This window comes from Nomascus leucogenys, chromosome 24 (assembly GCF_006542625.1).
Source record: "Nomascus leucogenys isolate Asia chromosome 24, Asia_NLE_v1, whole genome shotgun sequence".
NCBI classification, from domain to species: Eukaryota; Metazoa; Chordata; class Mammalia; order Primates; family Hylobatidae; genus Nomascus; species Nomascus leucogenys.
The window spans coordinates 14058919-14074675 of record NC_044404.1 but is presented as its reverse complement, the minus strand read 5'-3'; the positions used below and the strand labels follow the sequence as shown (position 1 = coordinate 14074675).

Sequence of the window (15757 nt, the reverse complement as noted above, 5' to 3'; positions counted from 1 at the left end):
CCTGCCACTACGCCCAGCTAATTTTTGGTATTTTTAGTAGAGACAGAGTTTCACCATGTTGGCCAGGCTGGTTTCGAACTCCTGACCTCAGGTGATCCACCTGCCTTGGCCTCCCAAAGTGCTAGGATTACAGGCGTGAGCCACCGCGCCCGGCCTCACAATTCTTAATTCTCTGTTCTTCCTTAGGCAATGGTGAACATGCTGGACTTAGTGACTAAGTTAAGTGGCGGAGACCTCTGTGTTTGCCTGGAGTGCTTGTGTTTGTTACCCTTTGATCCAGCTGACTAAGTCACGTGTTACCCAGCAGCTCTGACTCATGAGGGTGAAGGAGAAATCTCCAAGGCAAGCGATACCATGTTGCAGATCCAGTTTTTGGAACAGCTTTGTTAACACAGCCCATTCAAATGCACATGGCACCATGAAACCCATCGGTGTTTAAACCCTAAGAAGATGATTCATTATTTTGAGCAAAAGTCAGAAAATGTGCAAGGAAAGTCATCCATTGCTATGTATTTTGGGAGGCTCTACTAGGGAAGGATCCCCCCATTCCCACCCCTTAGGAGATGTCAAGTGTCAGGAGGTGGAATTTAAGCTTGGTACTACAGAAAGGGTGACCCTATTTTCAGGTCCAAAAATAGGGAAAAAAGAATCTAGAAATCTGAAGGAATAGTTGAATAGTTCTACCCCCATGATGTTCAATTATAGTCAAAGACAGCCTGTAAGGACTCAAATCTTTGGTGTGTGTACCAGTGTAGACTGGGAGGGGAGACTATAATTCCACCAGTACCTTTGAATTAATAAACTGTGCTGTAGCGGGTTTCTAGCACAGTTTTATACTGGTCTCTATGGGTTACTGATTGGCTTTCATTATGCATTCTTAACCTTAAGAACTATGCCCAGAGGCAGTAACACTAATTTTAATTAGCTATCACCAGCCTTTTCTTTCGGCTTAATTTTAATGGATCGTTTACCTATGATCGGACATTCTCTGTTCAATCACCAGCAGTTAATTGCCCCAACATTCACATTTCAAACCAAGAGGTCATGAGTTACGGTCACATATGTAGGTCACTGAGGCGGAGTGGTAGCTTTGGCTCTATTATTCTTGAGGATTTCTTTTTCTTTTTCTTCCACAAATACTGAGTTCCTACCACATGCTCAGGCCTACGGTGGGTGCAGGTGAACACACACATGCAGGGCGCTGTGTTGGCGAACCCCCAATTCCCTCTTACCTACGACACTCAGAAATGTCCCCAGCTCCTGAGCTGTCCCTGACTCATCTATCACCGGGTTGTTATAAGAATTAAGGAAAAACATAATTGAAAGTGTTCTGAGAGTTGAAATGTTGCTGTAAGTATATCAAAGAGATGGTAAACAAGGAAAAGAATTTAAAATCAAAATCAGAAGAAATTAAGTGACGAGATGAGTGATACCATGTCATTAAAAAAAAAAAAATACTTTAAAAGCCCTGTGAAGTCTGGGTAAGACTCATTTGACAAGCTGATAAAAATGAAGATTTCAAAGTCCCACCCCAGAGATTATGGTTTAGTAGGTCTGAAACTTTTAATCACCCAGGTGATTTTTTAATGTAGGTGGTCCACTGAGCAAACATCCTGGGGAGATGATCCAAACTAGGGCCCCATCACACACCCAGGAACACAGACAGGAAATGGCACTTAAAGCTGTAATTAACAATGCAAACCAAACCACAAAATGCTCTTACCTCACCATGTGCCACACACAACTTGGAACAACACTTTAATAAAACACCTGCTGTTAGCTGGCACTCACGAGCTGTGTCTGTAACTTTTAAAAATACTTTCAAAGGATATAAACCTATCATTAATTACAATGTTGAAATAATCTGGCACGGCACATATTTCAACTACAATATCTGACACCAGTTCGTTGAGGCCCATCAAATGGTTGGCTCCTACGTGAAGGTAAAGGTAACACAGATTTGTTTTCACTAAATTCACTCGTAAAATTAAATCACAGGAGCCTAACATAAGAATGAAGACAGTAAGAGTATAAAACTCACACCTGTAAACATAAACATTGGCTATTAAATTCCAGAACAATTCCAGAGTAACATCCTGAATCCATAAAAGAAATCCATTTCATGGGCAGGTTCATCAATCTCTTCTAAAGGTAGTGAACTATAGGTACTTCCATGGGTTTGTAAGGACCAGCTCTCTAAAACTATCAAGATTAAACCACTTGGCACCAAATAGATTATTTATTCTAAACATAAATTAAAGGACATAGGATGGTAAAGAGAAGGAAACTCTTGTTTCAGAACTAAGGAACTTCACCTGGCAACAAATATTTGCTGAGAAAGGAATTGATTGCACTTTTACCCAAACTTTTGTTTCATTCTCTCCACAAATCATTTCTTTAACTCATGTGTTTTGGGAGCTTAAAAGAAAAAAAGCAGTCCATTATATGTGTGTTATACTTAATACTCTCCTATCTAGGTCACTTGTCCCAGCAACATCAATTACCAGCACAGAACCAAGAGCCAAAGTCTATTGTGTTTTGGTTTTTGGCTTTCTTGGAGACAGGGTCTCACTCTGCTGCCCAGGCAGGAACACAGTGGTGCAATCATAGCTCACTGCGGCCTTGGCTTCCTGGGCTTAAACAATCCTCCCACCTCAGCCTCCTGAGTAGCTGGGACTACAGGTGCATGCCACTGTACCTGGCTTTTTTATTTTTTGTAGAGATGGGGTCTCACTATGTTGCCCAGGCTGGTCTTGAACTCCTGAGTTCAAATGATCCCCCCCGCCTAAGCCTCACAAAGTGCTGGGACTACAGGTGTGAGCCACCACATCTGGTCAAGATCTATTGTTAATGAGTGAGCAAACCATGTCCACAAATCCATGTTCTGGAATTAATGCACTTTGCTTACAAGGGAGGTCGTTGGGAGATCTCTCAGGGCTAACCATCTCTTTGCTTACATATGATGTTAACAGGACCACAATCTAGCTTCCCAGCCCACAATTAACAGAAGCATATCTGAAGGATGCCAGGAAATACAGACAATATCCATGAGTGACAGATGGAAAAGGAGATCTTGAGGAGTACGTTCTTCTCAAAAGTCACATCTCAAGCTTCTGGATCCTCTAGTGTGGGGTCAGGATCTCCTATATGCCAGAATCATCTTTTCTACAACAAAGTATTAATTGCTGGTTACCTTGAACCCTCAAAGAAGGGTGAAATTGAGTCCAGTGTCGTTTTAAAAAGCAGAAAAGTAGCAAACACAATGAGATCACAGGCAGCAAATACCTGGCACTCCAGAACCACTCGCCTTCCTGCATACAAGGCAGACATGGGTCACTTAGCCAGCCCTCTTTCCCTGAGTGTGAATCCAGCTTCAGAATCCAGTTCCATGCAGCACCCTGGGCAACTGCTCCCCCTACACAAATGGAAACCTGCTTGTCAACCCTGGCTTGGAAAGACTTCTGTGAATATAGAAGGGGGAGAAGTTGACCCTAGAGAGTAGGCTCATCCATCCTCTGGGCTGTTCAGTATCTAGATCTGCTCCTTCGCTAACAAAGCTGGAGGGATGAGGCTCCATCCCTGGTAAAAACAAGGCCTGGCCGAAACCTCAGACATGCTGGTTTCCCAAGAACATACAAAATGGGTTCATCCCGGGAAGAACTAAGACATCCATTCACCCGCAACACACTTTTCAGCTCCTTCAAATCTGCTGGTGCTTCTTGTACAGCAGACAAGTTGCTTACAAGTCACATTCTTTGCTGCTTAAAGGCGATGCCACTAGAAGGCGGCACAGGGGCATGACCAGGGGCTCCCTTCTACCTCCTTACTCCTAGATCCACAGACGAGACGTAGAACAAACTCGTGATTAAGAGACGAGCCAGACTGCCTGGACTTGACTCCTGGCTCCACCTCCTACCACCTATGACTTTAGGCAAATTGCTTGACTTCCCTGTGCCTCAGTTTCCCCATTTGTAAAATGGGAGAACATGAAAGTATTCATAGGGCTCTTTTGAAGATTAAATGAGATACTACCTGGAAAGCCCTTAACACCGTGGCCAGCAAGCATTATCGGTGATCATCCTTATATTATTGTTTCAGCAAAGCAAGGTTATTTAGTTTTCATGGTTTTACAGAGCTAATGAAATGCTTTCTTAACTTACCTTTTAAAAATTGACACTGAAATTCAAAACCAAGAGAAACAGAAAGTTACAGGGAGGGGGTGATAGAATAAGAATGAATCATCTTTTTTCTCACTTTGAACCGAAAAATGATTTCCTGTCTTACAGCTCACTTCTCTTTAGTTCTGATGGGTGGGGGCACCTGCTATAAAAAGGAAGCAGCTCTGGTCCACAGAGGAACAGCTCTGGCCTGGCAAAGACACAGCAAAGGTCCTCGGTGTCACTGGTGGCCAAACCAGGAGTTACAGGCCACTTGAGAGCTTTCTCTCTGGGCAGAGGCAGGAGATAATGAGGGAATGTTCTGGCTACTACAACTCACACTGTCATGAAATCTTATACATGGCATGCCAGGCTCAACTTTTCATCAGATTCAAACTGAGATTAGAGAGGACATCATTCAGTCATAATAGTGATGCTGACAGCAGCTGACACTGACAGCACTCACTGGGGTGAACAGCATCTGTGGTCCTTCCAGCCTGCTCTAAAGTTGTCTTCGTGGCAATTCTTTGTGGTCAGATTGATTACTGCCCTTCCACAGAAAGGAAAACTGGGACTCAGAGAGGTTGAGTAACTTGCATAGATTACGCTTACAGAACTATACGTGATAAAGCCAGAATTCAAGTATTTTATTCAACAAATATTTATTGAGCAGCTACTACATGCCAGGCTCCGTTCTATTAATCGATGCTGGGAACACAGCAGTGAAGGAACTGAAGTCCCTGCCTGGGTAGAACTCTCATCTAAGAAGGGAGAGACATAAACAAACATGAGTCCATAACAGAATGTACAGAAGGCTTAAGGGTCTTGAACAGTAAAGCACAGCAAGGAGAGGGATGAGGGACCAGGCAGTGTGACAGATTGATGGTCAGGAAAGGCTTCTTGGAGGAGGTGCCAGCTGATCAGCCTTCCAGGTCCAGAGCCAATGCCCGTACCCACATTCCGCTGCCTGTCCTATAGACAGTAGAACCTCAACCCCGGCTAGTGCTGGCCTGCACCTCACCATCTCTTTTGTGGAATACAAGCGGCCTTCAGGAAATCCTGACTTTGAATTTCCATTTCTATGTAATCATGGCAGACCAGGCTGAACTGAAGCTCTGTCTCAACTTGCATTGCTCCCATAAGGGGCCCTGGGTCTCAGACTGAGAAAGCCTGCGGGGATCCCAGGAGAATGAATGTCGAGAGCTCCCCAGGTACCAAGCTTGTCCAACCTGCAGCCCACGAGCTGCATGCAGCGCAACACAAATTCATAGACTTTCTTAAAACATTATCAGGGTTGTTTTTTTTTTTTTTTGCGATATATATATATATTTTTTAGCTCATCAGCTATCATGTTACTGTGTTTTATGTGTGACCTAAGACAATTCTTCCAACGTTGGCCAGGAAAGCCAAAAGATTGGACATCCCTGCTCTATACTCTCCATGAGCCGTGGCTCAATTGCTCCGCACTTACCTAGAGAAGAATACATCATTCTAGAAGCCTTTAGGAGTGTTTTAAAAATTCTGACAAAGCTCTAGCCTCACCAAAGGATAGAACCACCCACTCATGAAATTAATAGAAACTTATGTTTCTCAGTTTTCACGAAGGGCTTTTTTCTCTTTCAGGGCTTTTGAAAAGTGAGTCGTTTCTGCAACAGCCTCTTCCCCAAGTTCTTTAATGACCACCATCATCCAAGTTCCCCACATGCTGCCCCTTTCCACCAGGGGCCGGCTACTAAGACCTGGCAGTTTCCTTAGCGGTGCCTCCCTAGGTCTGTTTTTGTGAGGACTTGAGCACCTGACGCGGATTAAGCGTCCACTGTCATCACCAGTGCCACCATAGCCATCAGCCACTGGATCCTCACTGGGAACACATGCTGCCTTCTGTAACATGCACGGCACGTGGCAGGTGGGGGGCACAGAGCTCCCCTGTGGGCCAGGAAGCTGGGACTCAGCGGGCAGCATGCCCTGCCTCTCAGTAATTAACAGCACCCAGGTAAGGAACATCCAGATGGGAAGGCATTCAATGCCCATGTTCTTCCCATGATCCTACACACTCTCTCTGCCGTAAAACTGCTCTCTGGCCGTCAGCATCTCATTTGGGGGGACACAACAAGTTATGTACATGCAAGTCTCTCTAAAACCCAAGGGCACAGTGATTAGGTGGTTTCAAATTGTAGTTGAACTTGGCTCTGGAACCAGATGGCTGGGTTTGGGGTCCCCACTTGTAGCCATGGGACATAATTCAAGTGATGTTGCCTCTCTCAGACTCGGTTAATCTATCTGTAAATGAGAATACCATCTCTGTCAGGTGTGGGAGAGCTCAAAATGTAAAGCACTCAGAAAAGTGCCCCATGCATTGGAAAGGCCAGTGACACTCCAGGCGCATCCTCAACTCCCTCCATGGTGGTTAGCTACACCCCGAGGGTCCTCTAAGAGTCCCAGGACAAAGTCCTTCAGATCTACAGCCTGACACTGATGATTCAGATTGGCTGTTGAAAGCTGTTTTCTGAATGGCTGGCTGACTGAATCACAAGAGGAGAATGTGCCTGAATTCACAAGTCCAATAATAGCCTGGAAATAGAAGCCATCTGAAAATGTTCTAAACTCTAGCTGGGTTGGCAAGGATTGGATGCGATTATAAAAAGCAAATGAGAAGAGAATGTTACTGCAAGGAAAATTGAATCCATGAGTTTTAAATAACTTCATTCCGATAAAAAATATTAAAATACATTTTGGGCCAATAATTAAATGCTACGACAAATTCAACTGCTGTAGATGGAAATTGTTTTTAAGTTAAAAAATTAAAATAGCCACAACTGTCTCCTAAGGCCTAAATGCCCTTTTGTTAACTTACCTGTGCAACAAATTCCAGGGTTTTTTTACAGAGTCCTATTTTAAATGTACATTTAGATTTAATGCTAAGACTCAGTAGATGTAGGATTCCAGATTATATCATATGCTCCTGTTTAAACATGAATAAGGAAATATTCTTAGCTTAAATATATTCTGAATCAGAACACAAACCTGGGCTTTAAAATCCACCTGTAGCTTTCTGTGGTTGCTGAAATGACACTCCAGTTCTCTCCCACCTCACTGAGTAACTCAGGTGGCACCTATGAAAGGATGTTCAGAAACATGGCTTGTTCTGTTGACTTCCTGCCATGGTTTATTAGCTGGACATGGGAAGGCACATTTAGGCACCAGTCTTCCGTAAAATGTTTTATGGTCTCCAGAATGTCCACCTGAATTTCTATTTTAAAACAGTTGAAAAGAAATCCAGCTGGCATAATGGCGGCAGAAATGCAAGCATGTACAAATCCTATTACCCGCAACAGGTCGACAAGTTTATTCTAATAAAAGTATTTCTGGGTACCTTTTAATGACTCACAATTGAAAGTAATTTTTGCAACTGCCAGTAATTTAATGTCGAGTCATGACGGTTTTCTCAATTCGTAATCTAGAAAACTAAACGAAACCTACACACCCCCTCCAGATTCTAATCCTATACTTTAAAAATAACGTATCAGCAGAACGTAAATACCTGTTTATTTTGCATGTAACACACACACTATTTGCTGAAGTCGGAAGGCAGCCTAGACCAACTTTTTTTTGGGTTAATGCCCAGCAGCTCAAGGTTCTCCGCTGGTATCTGAGGAGATGCTTGAGGATCCCAGGGCCTTTAGAATCGTCTCCAAAATCAAAGGGTATTACTATAATAATGAGCTTGGCTTCTGTTAAACAGTCACGTTGCCGTTGATGAAGCAGATGGCTCTATAAAGCCAGCTTGACTGACCTGAACTAATTGGTCTGTGATGGGGTAGAAGTTTATTCCAGTGAGAGGGAAACTAAAAGCAAATGGGTCCAGGAGCAACTCCTGACTAATAAGTCTCGCTGCACCAGGAAGATTTCCTTACCCACAAATGACTGTTGTACCTGCTCACTGATGCTTGGAAAAGCTTTTATGGAGAGGGTACTGCGTCCTGTTTTCTACATTTAGAAGAAATAAAACTCCTCAAAAAAAAACACAACTCTACCTATAAAAATGGACTGCAGAGTGTAGCTTGGAGTTCAAATCCCAACTTGCCACCTTACAGTTGTGTGCCCTCGGAACATCACTTTCCCCAAATCTGTTTCTCCATCGGTAAATGACACCAATCTCAGGCTGTCACTGCCAAGACTTGTTTTGTAGATGCTCAGCAGGGTACCCAGCGCACAGCAGGCATTGGAAAGCCACGCTGAATCCACCCTAAAGCTTCTCACATCATTTCCACCACCACTCAGAGGAAGCAGCACAAAGGCAGAAGGGGGGAGGGAGGAAGTGACGTGACCCTGTGTAGGTGGCAGCAAGGATCAGGCCTGGGGCCTGGGCCTGCAGCACAGAGATCCATGGCACCACCAAGGAGCAGTTTCACACTTTTTTCCCTACATGCCACCCACTCAAACCTCAAACCGTATTCAGCTTCTATTTTGACATTAGATGTTTTGTCTAGAATCTTAATGGTCACATGTCATCATTCCCACCAATCTGGACCTTTATTTTTCTTATCCCATAATACTGTGTATTCAAGGTTCTGCTTGTGAGGCAAACCCTTCAGGAAAGGTCAAGCCACCAGAAGGGCAGGGCCCAAGGGGGCTTGAGCCTTGGAATCAACATAAGCCAGAGAGAAACTACACATTAGGCCGGCGGTTCCTTCACCCTCAAGGCCCACCACCTCCTCTTTCCACCAAGTGGACACGGCTCAGGATTGGCTTCAGAAGAACCCTGGTGCCCCAACGCCAGATGCACGCCCCCACCAGCCTTAGAAAGAACGGGAAAACAATAGTGCCCACTTTGCAGGATGATTATTGACATGTGGCACTGCGAGGCCTAAAGCACACACAATCCTCTAGCAATTGAGAGCTACACTCATCTGTTATTTTTCCCATATTAAATTCAGAAATTCTCCTGTGCCCTGAATTTACCTGGGGTCTTTAAAGTACATATTACCCAGGCAGGCCCCAGCCCTAAATGGACTCATTGTAGGGCCTTGGAACTAGTAGTTTTGACAAGCTCCCCAGGTGAAGTGTGGAACCCACGGTGTTGAAGGGCAGGGCTTGTGGCTCCCCGTTTTGTTAAGTCTAGCAGAATGGCCCATCCACACCTCCAAGGCCCTCGAACATATGCTCAGCAGCAGTGCTTTACCAGAACCTTCACTGAGGCTGCCTAAAGCGGCAGCTGCAGGAGTGGTGCCATCAGGCAGGAAAGAGGCCGTGACAGCTGGGCCTGTGAAGGCTGATGGGGAACGACAAACCATTTTCTGTAACTATCAGCCTGGTCTTTGAAGCACTTTAAATGTGGCCTTTATATCCGAGTCAACCCTTTTCTCATCCGCCTGTGCTCTAATCCACTTTCAAGGTAAATTGCCCTTTATGATTTTTTTTATGGATTCAAGTCAATATATTCAAAGCGAGGTTCAATATCAAATCAAAACCCACATGAATAAAATATCAAATGCATTAAGTGAGCTATAATTTTAGTAGAGTCATTTTAACCCAAGTATTAAAAGCCGCAGTCATCTCGATTATTGGCACTCAGATATTAAGCTAGAAGCATCTCCTTGACCACCTAGCCTTTGGGGAATTGTGACAGCGAGGAGGTTTGGAATATGAAGTATAAAGTGGGGAAAAAAGCCACTATGAAAATAAAAGCCCCACAGAGGTCAGGATTTTTGTCCATTTTGTTCAGTGATGTATCCTAAGCACCTAGAACACAGCCAGACATACATCAAGTACTCAATACAGTAAGTTGATTTTGTAAAATATCTTGCTAGAAAGTACTTGTAACCACCAAGACAAGACAGCCATCCTAGCAAGGCATTTACCAGAAACACTGAAATATTTCAATGGTAACAGGGATGGAAGGCTTTAATTAGCTTTTGATTTTTTAAAAAAGTTTAACTCTATCATAAAAGAGCCAAAGCAACCCAAACACAGGACAGCTTCTCCCTTGGTGAGATGGATGTGATGTGGTTCCTTGGTGACTCCTCCAGTAAACATCTGAGTCCCTGTCATGTTCCAGGCAGAACCAGGGACACTGTGGAGACCTGAGCCATCATCCCACCCTTTCAGTCCAGTGCTTTTGTCTGACAGCATCCAGATCCGGGAAAAAAGATCTCCTCCTAGAAGGCACACTCAGAAACCAGCCAGTCCACTCCCTACTTTTTGCAGACTGGGAACTATGATCCAGAACGTAAAGGAACTTGCCCAAGGCTAAAACACTAAAGACGCAGCCATGGAGGGCGCTTGTTGGAGGCCCGTTTACTGAAGGCACAGGGAAGGGATGAATGGCCGGCAGATGGGTTAGGATGGAAATCCAGTTGTCCCCCAAGACCATGCTCTTTCTTACAACGTTCAACTCCTCACAGGGCACTGCTGCGTGTTCAAGCCTATTTGTTAAAGACTACTAATATCGAAGACCACTTCCAGATTCCCACCAACCTCTCTCCTTCTCCGTGTTTTTCTAAGGGAGAAATATTGTATGCCAGAAACGGGAACATCTGGCCAAGGGAAGCTGGCTATCCCTTCACCACCTTTCCCCAAGGAGTGACAGACAGATGTGGTTAGCAAAGCACTATGATGATGAACTATAGGAAACGGCTTATAGTCAGCCATTTTTAATCTTAAAAAACCCCGGCAATTTCATATAAACTGAGTATGTCACAACTTTTTGGTTTCATTCTTTGGAAACCCATAGAAATAAACATCAATCCACAAACTAGAGTAAACTTTCAGGAAGCACAGAGACCCCACAGATGAAATTATTTTGTATTTTACTCTTACCCGAGTGAGTTCACAAGGTACTTCTCGGCACCGTTGTCTGACTACATGTCCACCCTCTACAGAGAATTCCAACCGGAATGAGCACATATTCAGTTACTGTCAAATAGAAACAAGTGAACAGACGCCAGGTGGGCTGAGTAGACGCCGCACTTTTAAATTAGAATGCGGGCTCTGAACAGTCCTCCACATACCTTGTTTTACCCCCTAACTGCTCCCAATTATGTACAAAATGCAGTCCTTTCACAGATGTTTAGAAAGTTTTTTATTGGTTACAATAATATAAAATGCATTGTTTAAATTCTCCTCTAATTAAGTGTTTGCAGCAATAGCACAAAAAATCTTTTTTTAATGCATCTGACAAGCCCCAGTGATTTCAATGCTGGGAGGGGAAACACAGCAAACACCATTCTTGTCTATCTATAATTAACCTCTCTCTCTCTCGGTGCTACATTGGTTAAAATCAACGGACAACCCCTTTTTGTATGTCAAATTGTAAATTTTAATGTTTTCATTAGAATAGTCTTTTATAGCACTCTCCAAACAGAAGCAATAAAATAACTAACAGCAAAGTTCAATACAGGAGCACTCTCCGGGTTAACAACGCCAACAAAAAAAGTGAAATGTAAATCACATATAATACAATTGAAGCGTCCAAAACAATTTAAATAATTTTAAATATTTTATTTTTAAACTGCTACAAATGCTTTATACAATATTTCAACATAAAGTCCCCATAACAGAAATGTAACAAAATGGGAATGATAGTGGAAGGATTAAAGTGGCACAAATTCACCAAACAAATATTAAACTACAAATTTTTAAGAGGTAGATTACTTTTGAAGTCAAGAACAAAAAACAGTATGAATAAAACCTAGCCGCTTTCCACCAACTCAGTCATTAATTTAGGGGGAGGCATAAAATGCAAGGATAAATGATATTAATATACTTAGGAAGAGGCCAATTTGTTGTTTTTAATCTCTATTAGAGATGCAAGTGTAAAACCTGGTATGCAAATTCATTTATACTTACGTGTAGACATACATCTGTACAGGCCTGGGATGCGCCTGTGCATTGATATATTGCTACATAGTCTCTGATAATATAATAGTTATAAATTAGTGCCAGATAAGAATCTGAGAGGATAACGTCCATTTGGATATACAAACGCAACACCAGAATAGGCATAAAAAAGAGTCCGTATCCAATCTGGTTTCCTCTCCATTACGCAGGCAATCTACTTGTGATTTAAAAAAACGAAAACAACAAAAAAAGAAATACCAGGGTAAGAGATCAGCTAAATGCCTCTCTCTGTCTATAATTAATTTAAAAGAAAGGCATCAAGAGCTGATATGTGACCAAAACGTTTTAAATGAGTGCATCCAAATTCGTCATCCCTGAAACCTACAACAAACTACTGCTAAAACAGAGAACTTGCTTTGCAAGGTTAAGTTCAAATCAATCCTTTCTCCGCTACGTGCCAAAAACAAGGGCCATGCTCAGATCTGAGGTACCAGTCCCATGACGAGGAGCCAGTTCATCTGGCCTGTCTTAGAGTGCCCTTCTCTTTGGATCTCAATCACCCGGGCGCCCAGCATGCACGTTGGGCCCCCACCGAAGCAGCAGATGCCTGACTCTAAGCCTGCCGGCAATCAGTTCAATGTTAGGATTTTTGAGTCAGCTTCAACTGGTCTTGCAAGCTTGGTAGATTTCGTATCCTTTGCCGTAGTGCTTATCCTAAGTTGAGCATGCAATACCTTTTAGTCAATTAAGGTTTGTTTTGTTTTGGGGGCTTTTCTACAGGAAGTTCCTAGAAAATAAGAAAACTGAAGATAAATGACAACATAACATAACCTTACATGAATTGACCATGTTAAAGAAAAAGGTGAACAGACCATAAGACAAATGTTATTAAGACGACAACACATACATGACTGAAGGCATTTAGGAACGAGCGTCCTACCCAGAAGATACACCCTGCAAGGAACTACACGCATTTATTTCCAAGGGGTGTAGCAGAGATGGAGGCATGAGAAATTAGCACCTTTTTTTTTTTAAATCAATTCCCGGTAAATGGAAAAATTTGGTCTAGAATTTCATTTTGCTTCTCTACCTTTAAGTTTTCTTGACTGCGAGGGGAACTCGGTTTGAAAAGAAAAAAGAGGCTCTAAAGAACCCAAAAATGCCAGGCACGGTGGCTCACACCTATAATCCCAGCACTTTAGGAGGCCGAGATGGGCGGATCACGAGGTCAGGAGATCAAGACCATCCTGGCTAACACGGTGAAACCCCGTCTCTACTAAAAATACAAAAAAATTAGCCGGGCGTGGTGGTGGGCCCCTGTAGTCCCAGCTACTCGGGAGGCGGGGGCAGGAGAATGGCGTGAACCCGGGAGGCAGAGCTTGCAGTGAGCCGAGATCACGCCACTGCACTCCAGCCTGGGTGACAGAGCGAGACTCCGCCTCATTTAAAAAAAAAAAAAAGGAACCCAAAAACACCATGGGGTTTACAAAGGTGAAAGATGGGTAGGAGGTGAGTAGAGAATATACCTCTTTCCTTCCCTTTCTGCTTTATTGGAGCCCATGGAAATGAACCTTTAGCAACAGATTTAAACTCAGCACTCCAGAAAGCCATGGTGAGGGGTGGGGGGTGGGTCACTGTAGTAAGAGCTGCAGCAGGAGAACCTGAATGACTGTGGCATGCCTGCTTTCCTGTGTTTTGTCCTAAGAAAAATATCTGGAGCACATGGCTTTTTGACACCTTGTCTGGCACCATGGCTTGTGTTCCAGGAAATGACCCTCAGTGTTAGGTAGAAAACTCATGGAAAAAATCACACGGCTGATTGCAAGCATATACTTGAAAAACTGTGGAATCCGAAAGTGGCATTCACATGTAAAATATCTGAGTATCGAAAACTAGCTCTTAATCACAGCTTGCTGTAAAGAAATACACAGGACAAGGATGCGCTGCCTGTTCTGTAAGAAATCCCTGTGTACCCAACAGGGTAGGTAAAGCAAGCTGCAAACAGAGTGAAAGTGAGTATTCCTCGACATGTAATAGATGTGATGATTCCCTGTGTCAGGAATCATCCCTACACAAAACTTACAAGTAGAAGTATACTTAAACAGGAAGACGACTGTAGTTCAAACAACTCCTTATTAGTGTAATGCAACAAATATGCACTGAGGCTGAGGCCTCCTCTCTAAGATGCCCTGGGCGACACGTTAATGACCATCATCATATTACCCAGGTCTAAGTTTAGGAATCCCAGTTTTGTGCTAAACTCACTACAAAGTACTAAGACCAAAACCAACACTTTAAGAAATGCCCACTTTTGTGTCCAGATAGTCAAAATATATCTTGATGAACATCTATTTTCTAATTCCCAAGAACACATCACAGGTTTATGGTGACTTGGTAAGTGGACCCCTGGATCAAATTCCTGACCTACAGATGTGTCCACAGCACAGTTCCAGCACCTCACACAGAGGAGGAAAAGCTGCCACCAATGCCTGTCATTACCGTCTACAGTTAGGACAATACCAATGTTTTCTTATCTGATTCTTCTGTGCTTGCTTCCTTTTAGGCCAAATTTCACTCCAGCAAGGTAACCCTCTGTTAACTATCAAACAAAGCAAAATAATGAAAATTAACTGGAGCAAAGAAGAGACATGATTTTTAAGGCCCTTTAGTCCTTTGTAGCCTTAAAGGTTACTCAAAAGACACTGGGTAGAGGCTATTTGAATAGGCTTCATAAATTTATAGTCACTCTGACAGCTTTTCTTTGCAGAAATTAATTTTTCCAAATCAACTTTAAGCTTGAACTGTGTAAGTGGGGCCCAGTACAAAACAAGCATTTCTTTTAGATAATACTGAAGACAAAAGGGATAGAAACAGTACATTCTAAAGCATCAACCACCTGGGAGGTGTTTTATAGTACCATCTGTGAAAATGAAGGCACATTCTGCTTGTTGAAGACATAAGCAACTTGAAAAGGACTCAATTTGATCATGTCCTATTGGTGTGGCACCTCCAGACACAGACTGAGCACAAACAGGTGCACAATTCAATTACTAAAAGCAAGCAGCTTTGACAGCTGATAACACAGGTGCTTATTTTCAGCAGAGCTAATCTCCAAGATGCTACCTATGTATGTGCCGTGGCCAGAGACAGAGCGTTGGTCAGACCTATGGCAACTAAATATTTAACACATTTATGAAGTAGCTTTTTAAAAATCTGATCCATTAATCCTACAGTAAATCATTCAAATCAGCCTTAGCTAATGATTCTTCTCTATCTTTAGCTGTGATTTAAGGCACACCAGCATTAAAAATTCTACCTGATCAATTATGCAGGGCTAATGGCACCTCTGTGTCCTCATGACCTCTACAAAATGGCAGTCGCGTCCACACTTAGGATCCCTAATTCTGCTTGCTTAAAAGACCAAAGAATTTTCAGACACCAAAAGCTATAGCATGAAAGCCTAGAGTCAGGTGGCATACTGTGAAAAGACAAGACTTAAAAGTATTTTGCAGAAATGCTATCTGATGAGTAATTTTCACATGAGACTGAACTGTTCAGAAACAGCAGGAATTCCAATACACATCCACTTCGGACAAAGGACTTAGAAAGTTTGAGAATCCAATGTAACAAATTTAACCACTGCCCTCTCTCTTCATCTGTCACTGAGAACAGTTCTTAATATAGGAAGCACAGAGAATAAAGCAGTAAAGTCACTTCAAATCTAAGACAAATCCTTCTATCATTACTGGGGAAACAAAGGC

At 42.9% G+C, this 15757-nt stretch overlaps 1 protein-coding gene across 10 annotated transcripts in view; it reads right to left on the bottom strand.

The window, feature by feature from the left end:
• Positions 1 to 15757, bottom strand: part of PRDM2 (PR/SET domain 2) — a 124145-nt gene that overhangs the window by 25750 nt on the left and 82638 nt on the right. Inside the window, exon 9 of one of the 10 annotated variants that reach the window (XM_030805237.1) lies at positions 11226 to 12783. The exons of 8 other annotated variants lie outside the window; for them this stretch is intronic. In XM_030805237.1, the coding sequence (XP_030661097.1) occupies positions 12771 to 12783 (13 nt within the window). In that variant the 3' untranslated portion in view covers positions 11226 to 12770. Of the gene's footprint in view, positions 1 to 11225; positions 12784 to 15757 lie in introns of those variants that run through there. One more of the 10 variants, XM_030805242.1, reaches the window with a different exon arrangement.